General features: G+C 54.4%; 2 protein-coding genes and 2 long non-coding RNA genes across 4 annotated transcripts; 3 read left to right on the top strand and 1 right to left on the bottom strand.

The window, feature by feature from the left end:
- Window positions 1-267: 267 nt before the first annotated feature.
- On the top strand, window positions 268-3,800 carry RPS19BP1 (ribosomal protein S19 binding protein 1). The gene is made up of 4 exons (XM_082352847.1): window positions 268-424; window positions 587-715; window positions 2,838-2,935; window positions 3,329-3,800. The coding sequence occupies exons 1-4, from the start codon at window positions 373-375 to the stop codon at window positions 3,461-3,463; spliced, it is 414 nt and encodes a 137-aa protein (XP_082208973.1). The 5' UTR covers window positions 268-372; the 3' UTR covers window positions 3,464-3,800.
- LOC309610254 lies at window positions 722-2,575 on the top strand. The gene is made up of 2 exons (XR_014233805.1): window positions 722-2,126; window positions 2,505-2,575. It is a non-coding gene; the product is annotated as an uncharacterized lncRNA (long non-coding RNA).
- A 3,045-nt stretch (window positions 3,801-6,845) lies between the features above and the next one.
- On the bottom strand, window positions 6,846-9,048 carry ATF4 (activating transcription factor 4). The gene is made up of 3 exons (XM_082352793.1): window positions 8,733-9,048; window positions 7,853-8,170; window positions 6,846-7,762 (listed from the first exon to the last, which is right to left on the bottom strand). The coding sequence occupies exons 2-3, from the start codon at window positions 8,076-8,078 to the stop codon at window positions 6,933-6,935; spliced, it is 1,056 nt and encodes a 351-aa protein (XP_082208919.1). The 5' UTR covers window positions 8,079-8,170; window positions 8,733-9,048; the 3' UTR covers window positions 6,846-6,932.
- A 140-nt stretch (window positions 9,049-9,188) lies between these two features.
- LOC309610247 lies at window positions 9,189-12,541 on the top strand. Its single transcript, XR_014233798.1, has 2 exons — window positions 9,189-9,357; window positions 12,058-12,541. It is a non-coding gene; the product is annotated as an uncharacterized lncRNA (long non-coding RNA).
- The last annotated feature ends 608 nt before the right edge of the window (window positions 12,542-13,149 follow it).

Below are 13,149 nucleotides of genomic sequence, written 5' to 3'. Positions count from 1 at the left end.
TTCCCCTTTTTCGTAAAAATTGAGAATACTAACACTCCGTCCCGCCCCCGGCCTCGCCCACTACGGAGACGCCTGACGCGAGAGAACTGACCCACCAGGCTGGGCTACCGGTGGACGGCTTCCGGGAGAAGGCGGGGCCTGGCTCCCAACGGGTCGGTTGGGTTGCGATTGGACGACAAATGCGTCCTTCGGCGCGTTGGCCCCGCCTCCAGATCCCGCCCAGTGGTAAACCTAACGCATGCGTCCTAAGGAAGGTGGGCACTTCCGCCCGCCCACTGCGGAACCTTTTGTTCTAGCTCGCGTTTCCACCGAAACGACAAGTGCGGCCAAGGCGGAAGTAGTTGAGGCGTGTGGGCGGAGCTAAGCACCGCTATGTCGGCTTCCTTGCTGCGGCGGGGTTTGGAGCTTTTGGGGGTGCCTGAGGGTGAGGAGCTTCTTCCCAGAGACGTCCAGCCTGGGCGGGAAGGCGGCAGGGGCTGGGGGCAGGAGCCCCGAGGGTGCGAACGATCCAGACCGGGCTTAGCCTCGGTGGGATGGGAACCCTGAGCGCCCTCCGAACCGAGTCGGTTCCTCTCTTCCGCTACAGCCCCCAGGGACGCGCCAGGCCAAACCAAGCCGAGCGAGGCTCCGATGAAGCGGACGCGGAAGGCGAAGGCGACCCAGGCCCAGAAACTGCGGAACTCGGCCAAGGGAAAGGTGCCCAAATCGGCGCTGGGTGAGCTCGGCAAGGGGCTGGACGCGCTGCTCCCGGGGTCGGGGGCGGTGCCCTGGAGGAAGGGGCGCTAGAGTGAGGGCTTGAAATGTTCCCCAGGAGTTTCTAGAATACCTGCTGTGCGACGGGCGCGGGGCGGGGCCCTGGGAACACGGAGGTGAACGAATCACATTGTCCTGGCCTTCAAGGTCTACAGCCCTAATAGGGAGAGAAGCATCGAAGAGTTTCAAAATCAGCGTATGGTTGCTGTGATGGGGTCTATGCATTAAGACTGTGGTGCTCTGAGAGGGACTTAGAATGAAAGGCCAAATCAGGCTTCTCTGAGGAAGCAACATTTAAGCCCAGACCCGATGGAAGTATACGAGTGAACCGGGGGAAGAGTATTCTAGAGAGAATAGCATAGGCGGAGTCAGAAAGAAGTTTATTGCCTTTGAAATTTTGAAAAAAAGAAGCCTGGTCATAGTGACATACAGTGAACGAGGGTCAGAGACGGAGCATTAAATAAAATTAATACTCCTTGTTCCAGGTGCTGTTCTAAGCCTCGTACAAATGTTTGCTCATGTAATTGCTCACAGCAACCCTGTGAGGTCGGCACTGTCATTACCTCCATTTTACAGAAGCAGAAACAGGCCCCTGCCCAGATAGTACAGGTAGAAACCAGGCAGATTGTCTCCAGAGCCCTGATCCCACCTACTGCTTCAAGGTGCTATGGCCTGGGCAGCGGTGATGGTGCGGAGATAAGAGAATTGTGCAGGTGGAAGATGCGGTGAGGAGGGGGCATTGATGGCGTCGGTGGTGAATTGGCTGTGAGGATGGAGGAGGAGGGAGTCAGCGAGTACGGAATATCTTGGGGGATGTGGCACCACTTAACAAGACCTACAGACTTGAAGAGGAGCAGGAGTGGGCAGGAATGCAGGGTAATTTTGACCTGTGGCAGGACTTGGTGAGCTCCTAGTGTGTCTTTGAATCTCCAGGGCCTGGTGCATAAAAAGTGTTCAAGTTGTTTGTTAAAAGAACTATGAATTCCGAGGAAATACAGCATGAGCAAAAGTGTGGAGGCAGGAAAGTGAGCCTGGGTTGAGCCACAGTGATTCTGGTGTGGAGCAGGCACACAAGGGGCCCGAGGGAGGTCACTCCTCCATCCCAGCCCCCGCCCCACCGCCCTGTCATGGCACGTGACTGAGGACTGAGGGGACTCTCTCAACCCTCAGTGGCCAACCTAAAGAACACCTCTGTGGCTGCCACCTTGGTCTGAGCTACACCATCTCTTGCCTGGATTATTGCAGAAGCCTCCTAACTGGTCTCCCTTCCACTCCCCCCCTCCCCCAGTAATCTTGTTCTCACCATAGCAGCCGAAGTGATCCCGTAAAATCCTGAGCCAGACCTGTCTCTCCTCTGCCCTGCACCCACCAGGGTGAGAGCCTGAGTTTTTCGGTGCCTGCTGAGGCCCCACATGATCTGCTCCTTCCAGCTTCATCTCCTCGGCTTCTCCCCTCTCTGTCTAACCACCTTCTGTTCTTCAAGCACATTAGTCACACTTCTGCTTCAGAGCCTTTGCACTGGCTGTTCCCTCTGCCCAGAATGCTCTTCCCCCACAGTGTCACACTCTCTCTCTCCAGTCTTTGCTCAGAATTCATTTCAGTGAGGCCTTCTCAGAGCCTCCTGTTTAGAATTGCAACCCTCCCCCTGGCATTTCTCATTTCTGTTTACTATTCTCTTTTTCTCCATAAAATGATCACCCTCTGAAATACTGTTTACCTTGTGTACCATCTCTCTTTCCACGGAATGGAAGTTCCATGAGGGCAGGACTTTTTGTCTGCTCTGTTTCCTGCTCTGTGCTCTTGCACCTAGAACAGTGCCTGACAGACACACGGTAAGTGCCCAGGACACCTTTGTTGAGTAAATCACTTGAGCAGGTGGAACCAAGGGGGACTTTGAGCAGGATCTGTGTGGAGTGTGGTTTTGACAGAAGAGCCCGGGCTGTTGCAGTGACCTGGGGAAGGGACGACGGGGCCTCTGGCAGGGCCATGGGAGGTGGGAGTGGAGTGGAGAGATGTCAGGAAGGGACCCAGAAGGCTTCCAGGGAGTGAATCTGAAACGATGCCACCCTGCCTGCCATCCACAGCTGAGTTCCAGAAGCGAGAGCGGCGAGGTTACCTTGGATTAAACCTGAGGTTTATGACTAGTGCAAGAAGCACAGTGGCCGAATCCGTCACCCAGCAGGTTCGTCAGGGGGATGGGCTGTGGGAAGGAACCTGGGGGGTGAGAACTGAGGCTGTTCCTGGGATCCGTGGGAGCCTCAGCCCTGAGCACAGGCTGGAGGGTGGGGCCCCCTCCAGGCTCCTAAGATCTGGACACCCGTCTGTGCTGTGAGGGGCCTCCCCCTGGAGGGCCGAGAGCAGAGCGGGGAAGGTGGGAGGCTGGGCCTGGCCTTGCTCCCCTGGGACCCCTGTGGGCCTCCGCTGGCTCCTCTGTAAATGGAAACCACGTGCCCTGCCTCCCGGGACGGAGTGAGGGCCAGGTGAGAGGGCGGCACTTGGGCGGCTGCACCAGGTTGTGTGGCTGCAAGTGGCTGCGAGTCACCACCCAGGGCTCCTGACTCTCACCCGCCCCCAGATTGTGCGCCAGGACCGGGGCCGCAAGGCCTGTGACCGGCCTGTGGGCAAGACTAAGAAGAAGAAGAAGGCCGAGGGCACCGTGTTCACCGAGGAAGACTTCCAGAAGTTCCAGCAGGAGTACTTCGGCAGTTAGGCTCCCGGGAGGGCACAGCCGCCTCGGGCCTCTCAGCCTGGCTCGGGGAAGCCCTGGAGTGGAGGCTGGCGTGGAGCTGGCGAGCTGGAAGCCTAGGGAGGACCTTCGCTCAGACCCGAACTGACATCTGCAGGCTCGGGAGGTGCCACCTGCCTGCTGGAAAGGAACACGTCGGGCTGTTTTGTCTGCTTTGGCCCAGGGAGGGCCTCGGGGCTGTTGGCTGTGGAGAGGCCGGTCACTGGGCCCTTGGGGACCACACCTCTGATAGGAGGAGGGCCGCTGGGTGGGCTTCCAGGTTCTAATAAACGTGGCCCAGGGGCTGTGTGCGCTGCTCTAACAGGGTGTCTCCCGCCTCCTCTGGCAGCGGGGAGCCTTCCCTCCCTCCCCCACCTCCCGGCTGGTTCTCAGGGCTCCAGGTCAGAAGTCCTGCAGCCCAGCCCCAGCGCAGGCACCACTGGAGGGCAGTTCACCGCACCTGCAGACCCCGCAGGCCTCCTCTCCCTGGGGTGGCAGCCCCAGCTGAGAAGGCAGCTGTTGAGGAAGCTGAGGGAGGGAGCGTGGCTGCCTCAGCCCGTGCCCAGGGCTTGTGCCCTTGTGTGTTTGGCTGGGGGGTGGATCAAAGGCCACTTGTGTTTTCTCTTACTTCTGTCACAGGAGGTGGGGACTAGTGGGGCGACTCAGGAGGTGAGCTCAAGAAACAGGGTTTTACGCTCAGGTCTGCGGAGCAGAAGGGTGCTGCCGGCCCAGAGCTGCTCCACCAGGGGAAGGCGGAGGCCGGGCCGTGCCCGGCGGGGGCAGCGCAGGGCAGGTGCTGTTGAGCAGATGCCCGAGTGGGTGGGTGGTGCTGCCCAGCTGGGTCTTCAGTGTGGCACTGATGACAAGTCCTAGAAGCCCAGGAGTCCCTTCTGAGGAGGGGGCCCTGGAGGCCTCCAGGTGGCTCGGTCTGGCTCACCTAGAGCCGCCCCCCGCATGCCTAAGGGCTCCTTGGGACATGTGTTGTCTGGTAGAGGACTGCTGAAGGGACCCTGCCGTGGGTTCTTCTGTGCAAGAGGAGGGAAAGTTTTATCCCTCACACAGCCAGACCCCGGCGGGGCTGTTCCTGGTTACTAGCCAGCTTTCCATCCTAAGTGGGGACAGGAGGGGACCACAGAATTGCCTGAGGCAGAGTTGGCGCCTGTCCTACGGTGCAGGTGGCCTCCGAGAGTAGGAAGCAGACCAGCCATCCAGGAAGTCAAGGTGGGCAGGAGAGGTGTCGTGACTCCAAACCGGAACTGCGCCACCGTCCTCGGATGGCTTGTTCCAAGAAGGGAGAAGGGGGTGTTTTCCCAAGCTCTCCGGCCGCCTGCGGAGCTCCAGTGGTCGCTGTGAGGAGAGACACTCCCGTGTCCTGGGAGGCTCATTCCCTTCCTCTTTTAAGCGGCTTAGCAAGCAGCAGCCTCAGCTTCCCCCTCTCTCTCACCAGAAGTTCTCTGAAGAACCGGCTGACCAGGGCCCCCTTCTAACAGGCACGCACCTGCTGTTATGTCATCACGTAGGGGTTCCTGCCCCCTCCCCAGGTGTAGAATGAGGGGCCTGCCTCTGCGGGAGGGTGAGAGCAGGGGTCCTGGGCTTCTCTGCTCTTGAGTTTTCCAGTCTTAACGTTTGTGCCGAGTAGCACCAGTAGGTGTGTGTCCGTGACCCCTAGGCGTGACTGACGTTAGCGTTCACCCGAGACTGGTCCTGTGGGTCAGGGTGGGACTCCAGAATCTACTGTTAACAGTCACCCTGGACGGTTCCGTTGCAGGTGGTGAGAAGGCAGCAGGGGGCCCTGGGGAGGGGCGCGCCGGTGCAAGAGCCATACATGGGGGTGCTGACTGAGAGCCGCGGACCTGGTGACTGACAATCTGCTGGGAAAGGGACAGGAACCAAGTCAGAGGACACTGGGGTGCCACATTGAGGGCCGGGAGGAAGAGGCCTTCCCTGATGGAGCGGCTTTATCTCCGGTGGTTTGGAGCAGCTGACACATTCACTTAGAGACCCAGGAGAGGGCAGGACTGCCACGCGGGACCTCCGCCAGGGTGTGTGTGTATGGGAGGCTTAACAAGTTCCTGCAGGAGCTGGGCGGATCCCATCAGGTGACTTTCTCCAGCACCGCTGGGGCCGGGGAGCCCTCTTGGAGGTGGGTGGGACTGTGTGCCCATTCGTCCCCACCTCCGAGGCTTCTTCTCAGGGTGCTCTTCCCCATTCTAGTGCACAACTTTCCCTGTCCTTCGAAGCCCAGCTCAGGGCAGTTAAGACCTTGAAGATCACCAGGTCCAAGGTCCACATGTGACACCCACTCCCTTGGTGCCTTGGGGAAGCATTCCCATCTGGGCCACCATTACTTCTCCCACATTACCCTGTTAGGCATCAGGAAGCAGGTCAGGGAAATACCAGCCCCACCACAGGGAGCAGAACAGGCAAAAGCCCATAACCCTGGGTTCAAACAGGCTCTACAACTTCTCCAAATGCCCTCTGCCACAAAACCTGTGACGGGGTCACCACAGGGGCTGCGTGCAGTGTTTACAACAGTGCCTGGTGCCACATTTGCATCACCCGCGTCCCAGCCGCTCGTCTACATTGTCTTTCACAATGGAAAACTGGTCCTCCCTCAACAGGCCCTAAAGGACACAAGAAACCTGCCCAGGCTGGGTTCAGACTCTTGTACTCAACGAGAGATGCCTGCCTTATCTTGCAATAAAATGTTACCAGCCAGGATTGCAATAAAGCAGCGTGGCTCCAGTGCCCTTCCATCCCGACATCAGGGATGGCAGGCCTTCCAGCTTGCCAAGGTGCCAGCCAGGGAAGCCTAGGAACCAGCCAGCCTTTGGGGCCTGCTCTTCCGTTTGCTCCAGCAAAAACTAAGACATCTTTCCCTGAACAGACCCTTCTGGGAAGGTCTCTCTACAGAACTGCAGATCATCAGTGAAACCTAATCCCCTTGTGTGCCCAGCTCAGACCGTGGGGCCTTATCTGGGTACTTAATATTGGCACAAAGCAACAATCATGAGGGAACAAGTGGAGCCCAGGCTCTTCTCTGCCACCCTGGTCCTTAGGCTAAAATTCCCCAGCCTCACTCGCACCCAAGGGTGGTTAACATCGAGTCAAAGTTTTTGGTCCTGGGGCAATCACCCAGCCACCTACTAGGGGGGGATCTAGCCCAACTCCCTGTCTCAGGGGTCCAACTGAAGTCATCAGTGATCCTGACATACAGCCCTACAGTGTCAGGAAAAAAAAAAAAAAAATTTGACTCTGGACTTAAATTTCAAGTCCTGACAACGAACCCCACAGCAAAATGCTGCTTCTGGGGATTGACTGGGCTCTTTACCAAAGACAAGAAACCAGACACAGCAGTCTACAGAAGTACTTTCACTACAAAATAATTTATTAAAACACACAGCTTCAGCACTAGCCTCCTATGTACAAGCACACACCCTCCTGACTACCCTAACTAGGGGATCCTCTTCTTCCCCCTTGCCTTGCGGACCTCTTCTATTAAATCTTTCAGATACTGGATCTCCTTGGCCAAGGAATCTGCCTTCTCTTTCAGAGCCTCATTCTTTTTTTCTAGCTCTTTACATTCACCAGTGAGGGCCTCCTGCTCTGCCCTCTTCTTCTGGCGATACCTAGTGGCTGCTGTCTTGTTCTGCTCCATTTTCTTCAGTTTCTTATCTAGTTTCTCACCCTTTACTTTTGCTATCATCTTCTCTCCAGGAGGGTCGTAGGGTTTGGGGCGGGCAGAGCCACCAGGGGCACCTGGAGATAGCAGGCTTCTATTCGGAGAGCCCCTTGAGGTAGGGGGGCTATGCTGGGGAGAGCCCAGATAGGAGTCAGGGCTCATACAGATGCCACTATCATTATCTGAGGGGGCATCCTCTTCCTTTACGCACTGAGGGTGCACCGTAACGTAAGCAGTGGAGTCTGGCTTCCTATCTTCTTCAGAGATCACCACTTCACTGCATAGCTCTAAAGTAAAAGAATGATCTGGAGTGGAGGACAGGGCCCCTGGGGAGAGGGGAAGAGGCTGTAAGAAAGTGAAAGGGGCACCCTGGTCAGTTGTTGGCAAACTTTCTGGAAGATGGCCTATTGGGTTCACTATCTGGCGGGGCTCCTTATTAGCCTCCTGGAGTAGGGGGTCAAAAAGATCACACGTGTCATCCAACGTGGCCAAAAGCTCATCTGGCATGGTTTCCAGATCATCTATACCCAACAGAGCATTAAAATCAAACTCCTTCAGATCCATTTTCTCCACCATCCAATCTGTCCCAGAGAAAGCATCCTCTGCAAAAGATTAAAGAGAGTTGGAACCAATGAGTCAACTGTACAAGACTATCACCAGATCCCACCATCAGATAAAAGAAGCCCACTCACCCTTGCCGTTATCTGAGGCACTGACCAACCCATCCACAGCCAGCCATTCGGAGAAGCCCGCCTTAGCCTTGTCGCCAGAGAACCCATGAGGTTTGAAGTGCTTGGCCACCTCCAGGTAGTCATCTAGGAGACCCAGGCTCTCTTCAGCCCCCAAACCCGACTGGTCGAAGGGGGACATGAAGTCCCCCACCAACACCTCGCTGCTCAGGAAGCTCATCTCGGCCATGTTGCGAGGTTTTGGTGGAATCGAGGAATGTGCTTAATTCGAAGGTGTCTTTGTCGGTTACAGCAACGCTGCTGCTGAATGCCGTGAAAAACCTGAATACGAATCAGAAACCAAGTCCCATTAAAGATCAGCTGGCCTAAGAACTTCATTTTTTCATCCATAAGGCTACATGGCCAAAACAGAACTCCATTCGGTGTTGAGAATCGGGACCACGTGGCCCCAGAGCCATCGTGTCACCCCCGCGTCCATCAGGCTGCACAAGATGGACGCCCGGCCGTTCCCCAACCGGCCAGAAGGGGAAGCCGCCCCACCCGCATGTCCAAATCCGGCTCTGGACGCCCGGCCCCGCCCACGCCCCCCCCATGACTCACGCCGCGGCCGCCGCCCTGCCACGCCGCCATCTTGGCTGCTGCCACGTTTCGCGGGGCGCCAAGTGGAACCCGGCGGGTTCGGGGGGGCCGGGGCTGCCGAGGGCTCCCGACCCAAAAGCGCCGGCGTTTTGGGGACACCCAAGCAGGGGCCACGCGTCCCGGGCGCTCGTAAAACCGCTCCCGCCTCCGCGAAGCCGCCCAGCCGCCGGCCGCGCCCAAGCAGGCAGAAACCCCTCACCGACCCGGGGGCGCACGGCCAGAGCGGCGCAGGCCCACTACTTACGCCATGGCTTAAGCCGCTGGGGGGTGCCGCTGCAGAGCCTGGTGCTGCTGCCGCTGCTGCAAAAGCCAATGCTGCCGCAGGCACTGCTGCCTCTAATACGCCATGGTGGCCGCGGACCCTGCGGGAGCGGAGGAAAGAAGGCACGCACTCGCACGGAGAAACCACATTTAGGCAGAAGAAGAAAAAATGGCGGCGAGACGCTGAGCGCGGGTCCCTTATAAACTCTGCTCCCTGTAAGGACGCATCACGGACCACATCCTTCCGCCGCGGTCACGTGACTCGCTCCTCCCACCCACGCATTGCCATCTATTCGACGCCCCTACCGTTTCCAATCTCCGACTTTTAAGTCTAGGGCGTAGCTGTGAAGAGAGAATGAATTGTTTTTATTTACGGCCTCAAGAAAAAGGCGCACTACTTTACAAGGCTTTTAAGATCAAAGGGTCACTCCCGTCCGCCTCCGGGGAGCGCGGAGGGATCCGCCACACTCATTTCCGGCGTTAGCCCGAAGGGCGGAGAGAGAAGTCTTTCAGCCCAAGAAAGGTTTATTACTGTGAAGTATGAGTTCTCCTAGTTCTCGCGCGAGATGCTGGAGGAGAGCGCGCATCAAGATGATTGGTCAGACATGGTGAGTCATATATATCTCGAGTTCCTATTGGCTCAGGCCCCTGACTTGCGCGGGAAGGGGCGGAGCGGCCGACGGTTCCAGCCGTCTGGTTCTGCGGTTCACTCGGTCTTCTCTGTGACGCCGCTTTGCGGTGGCTTCCTCAGCCGTACCCACCCGCAGCCGGTCAGGATTGCCCCAGGCAGCCCTGGCCCAGTGCGTCCCAAATAGTGGCGTTAAGCCCCGGCCCTTGCAGTCCTTTCCTGCCGTCCTCAGTGAAGCTCCAAACTAGCGACCAGGTTCAGGCCCAAAGATGAAACTAGGCAAAAGGAAATGTCATTTCGTGTGCATTTTCACACGCAAACACTTGCAAAATACTGAGGACGTGCAAGCCCTTCAGTAGTTGAAAGGGGAGGCTGATGACCTCAGTCGAGATCACCCGATCTATGTGCACTTACCATCAAAGGCGAGTCGGGGAAATGCGTAATCCTATAATCTAACCTATCGTATTTTTACATATCCGTTTAGCTAAAATATAACTTAGCTATTTTATTGAAGAATGCAGCCTATCACAGGGGAACTTCTTTCGGTTTATGTAGTTTCAGTTCCTCTAAGAAGGAGAGATTTTATTCAGCTGCTATCTCTCACTCTAGGGTAGTTTCAGTTAGCTCCCAACGCTGTAACTCCCAGGCATAACCGCTTCCCAGCAAGTCCTCCTAATGCCCAATTGCCGGAGTTTGTGTGTTTGGAGGCCGCAGTCCAGGTCAGGCCAACAACTTGCCCTCTCTACTGGGGAACTGTTAAGAGCAACAAGAAAGCCCTCCCCCACCCTCCAGCCCTCTCGTCAGGCACTGCAGGGGCGGAAACCTTGAGTTTCTGCTTCCATTCCTTTCAGTAAGCCCTACAAATATTATTTCTGAGGACTGATGTCAAAAATTTGGGAAGAACTGTCCTACATTACTGACCATTGACTTGATTCAGTCTAGCCCAGCAATTTTACAGTGGTAAACTGAGGACTAAAGGGATGAAGGGTCTTGCCCAGTGAAGGCAGTATGGGGTAGGAGTTATAAGAGATTTTAGGGGCAAACCCCCAAAACTTGGCTCTTCCATTTATTAGCGGAGACATTTTGGTTGAGTGACTTATCCTCGCTGAGTCTCAGTTTCCTGAGCTGTAAAATGAAGCTAATGGTGAGTATCCTTACACTTAGAATGAAGTAAGATAATATAAGAAGGCACTGAGCTAAGCGCCTGGTATCTGATAAGTGCTGGATAAATGGTTGCTATTACTGCTATTATTAGAACTCAGGTCTCCTGACACACCTCCCAAGGCCCCCTCCCCATCTTCATTACATCATCCTGCTTCCTCAGAGGACTATTATTTACTGAGATGAAATCAACAACTATAAACAACTGGTATATGCAAAGCATACTGGATGCTTGATGTGGGTTTTTTTTCCCCTTGGGGAATCACGAGTATCTACATATATATAAGGCATCTAGTCTTTCAGTGCAAAGGCAGTAAGAATCCCTGAGCCACTACCCAAATCTTACAAAGGACCCTCGGGGCATGTCCTCCTTTCGCTGTCAGATGACCATGCAGATGGTTGAGAATTAAAAGTAATGCTGCCCCAGGTTGACACCGCAGAGGGGTGGGAGAATGACTCCAGTGGCACTTTGTCCCATCCTTTCTATTATGGTGACCCAGATCAAGCACTTCAAAGGTTCTCCTAGCTGCAAATGGAGAACCAGTCCCACTCCTGTAGGAAAATGTTTCATACCACACACACAAGTCAAAGCTGTTGGAAAGGAGACTTTTATTTTCTTCTTCCCATGCTGTGGAAGGACAGCATGTTCCCCAGCTTTATTTCCTCCCTCAAGGAGAAAAAGGGACAGTAGTTTTCTGGGTCTCAGGGCTAAGCTGCTTCTATATGGACCTAGCCAAGACAGGACAGAAAGACTGGTGACTGATTCCAAATCTATCAGCTAAACACATCAACTGCTTATTGAAGGGCAAGCGACTGGAAGGCAGGTTGTGGACTTGGCCTCAGGGGCCAAGCATAGAGAGCATAACGTGATCAGAATGGAAAGGTAAACACCACGCTATATGCGGTTAACCCCAGAACTCACATCTCTGGTGTTTTGGCCGCTTAGAATCAGCCAAGTGTATCTACAAGGGCTACAGCCTCACAGCTCTAGTCCTAAGTCCTCTTACCGTTCTCTTTGGCCTTGAGCTTCAGCACGAAGAGCAGGGTTCTCACAAATCCTGTAAGAGCAGAAGTTCTCAACCAGGGTCATACTGTCAAAGATGTGCCACAGCAGAGCCTCTGGACACATGCAGGGATCCCAGCCCCGCCAGCACCTCTCCAGGACCTTTTGATCCTGAAGCTGATTCCTTGTCAAAACCATTTGAGCTCTCAACTTGAGTGGAGTAGAAGGGAGCAAAATCAGCTAATCCGGAGTGTGAACAGGACCACCAAGGGCTGAGCTCAGCAGGAAAGACTGTAGGCCTCACAACAGTTTTTCCAAACATGAGCTTCAATTATTTTTTTATTTGAAAAAAAAAAAGTCACAACCAAGCGTATAAAGAAAACTACTGTTGTCCTGAACTCATGTTTTAGGAAGGGGCAACAGGGAAAAGCAAAATACACTTTGGAATTGATTGGGTTTTCAAGATGATGAGTCTTTTTTCAAGCATTAGGCTAACTATGTGCTTTGCTAACCTAGATGGTGCAAAAAAACTTCCAGCTGGAGAAGTCGGAGCAGATGCTGTTGCTTCAGGCAGAGGTGGGGGTTACTGAGTAGAAGGGCAGAGAAGCAGGAAGAGGCCCTACATCTTTCCCCAGAGATTAAAAAAAAAAATGTGTGTGTATTGGCGGGGGGGGGGGGGGGGGGGGGGTCTTCCCCTCCTCCAACCAAGAATCTCAAAGCACTTGGCTGTCATCCAGGTGTTATGATGAGACTTGCCCCATCTCAGTCAGCAAACCCACCAGGACCTGAGCCAAGGATTCCCACCGCTTCTAGTTCTGAGGACTTCTAAGAGGTTCTTGCTTGTGAAGTGGCAAAGTTCTGCTTTTTGGTTTTGTGAAACATAGGTAAGAGACAGAGCTGCCCTGAGAAAGATGCTCTTTAAGAGGAGATACACTCAAATCACCATTACACTTGGCTTTGATAATTCAGGATTTGATCTTTAAAATCTTTTCTTTTTTGAGCTCTCCTTCCAATGTTTTATATGGAATTTGGTCAGACTCCAGCTTGGGAAAATTATAGGTTTTATAATATTCACATTGGGAAAACCAAATTCTTTATCTGAATGAAGACAAACCCATGCTTTTCCAACACATTCAGCCCTCCCCTCTCCCTTCCTTCCAGTGACACCAGATGGGCGCACTGGAACCGTCAATGCCAGGCTCCACCCCACATCCTCTACACCCTCTGTACATCCTCTACACCAACCCCGCAGGGTAGCACTCAGGCATATGGAGTGTTTTATAAACTCCAAGTTGATTCTGATGAACAGCCAGGATGGAGGAGCTCTCTCAGGGTTCTGGGTTTTCTATTTTTCATGCTCTCTCAATGTGTTCATACAAAAGAAACAACTGAACCATTTTAGGGAAGCTTTGCATGTATATGAGAGAAGAGGCAGGAAGAGTCTCCAAACATAGCCAAGGTTAACCCTAGTTCTCAACCTCCTAATCCAGGACAAAAAAGGGGACGGGAAGCTCTACCTTAAATTCAAAGGGAAGCTAAGGTTTCAATGCTATTTAAAGAGTCATTTCATGTCGCGGTCATTGGGAAGGAATGAGACAGCTGCAGAGA

The sequence above is a fragment of the Balaenoptera borealis genome (assembly GCF_965194805.1).
Source record: "Balaenoptera borealis genome assembly, chromosome: 13".
In the NCBI taxonomy this organism is placed as follows: domain Eukaryota; kingdom Metazoa; phylum Chordata; class Mammalia; order Artiodactyla; family Balaenopteridae; genus Balaenoptera; species Balaenoptera borealis.
The sequence above is the reverse complement of the archived record's forward strand: the minus strand, read 5'-3'. Positions and strand labels throughout refer to the sequence as shown.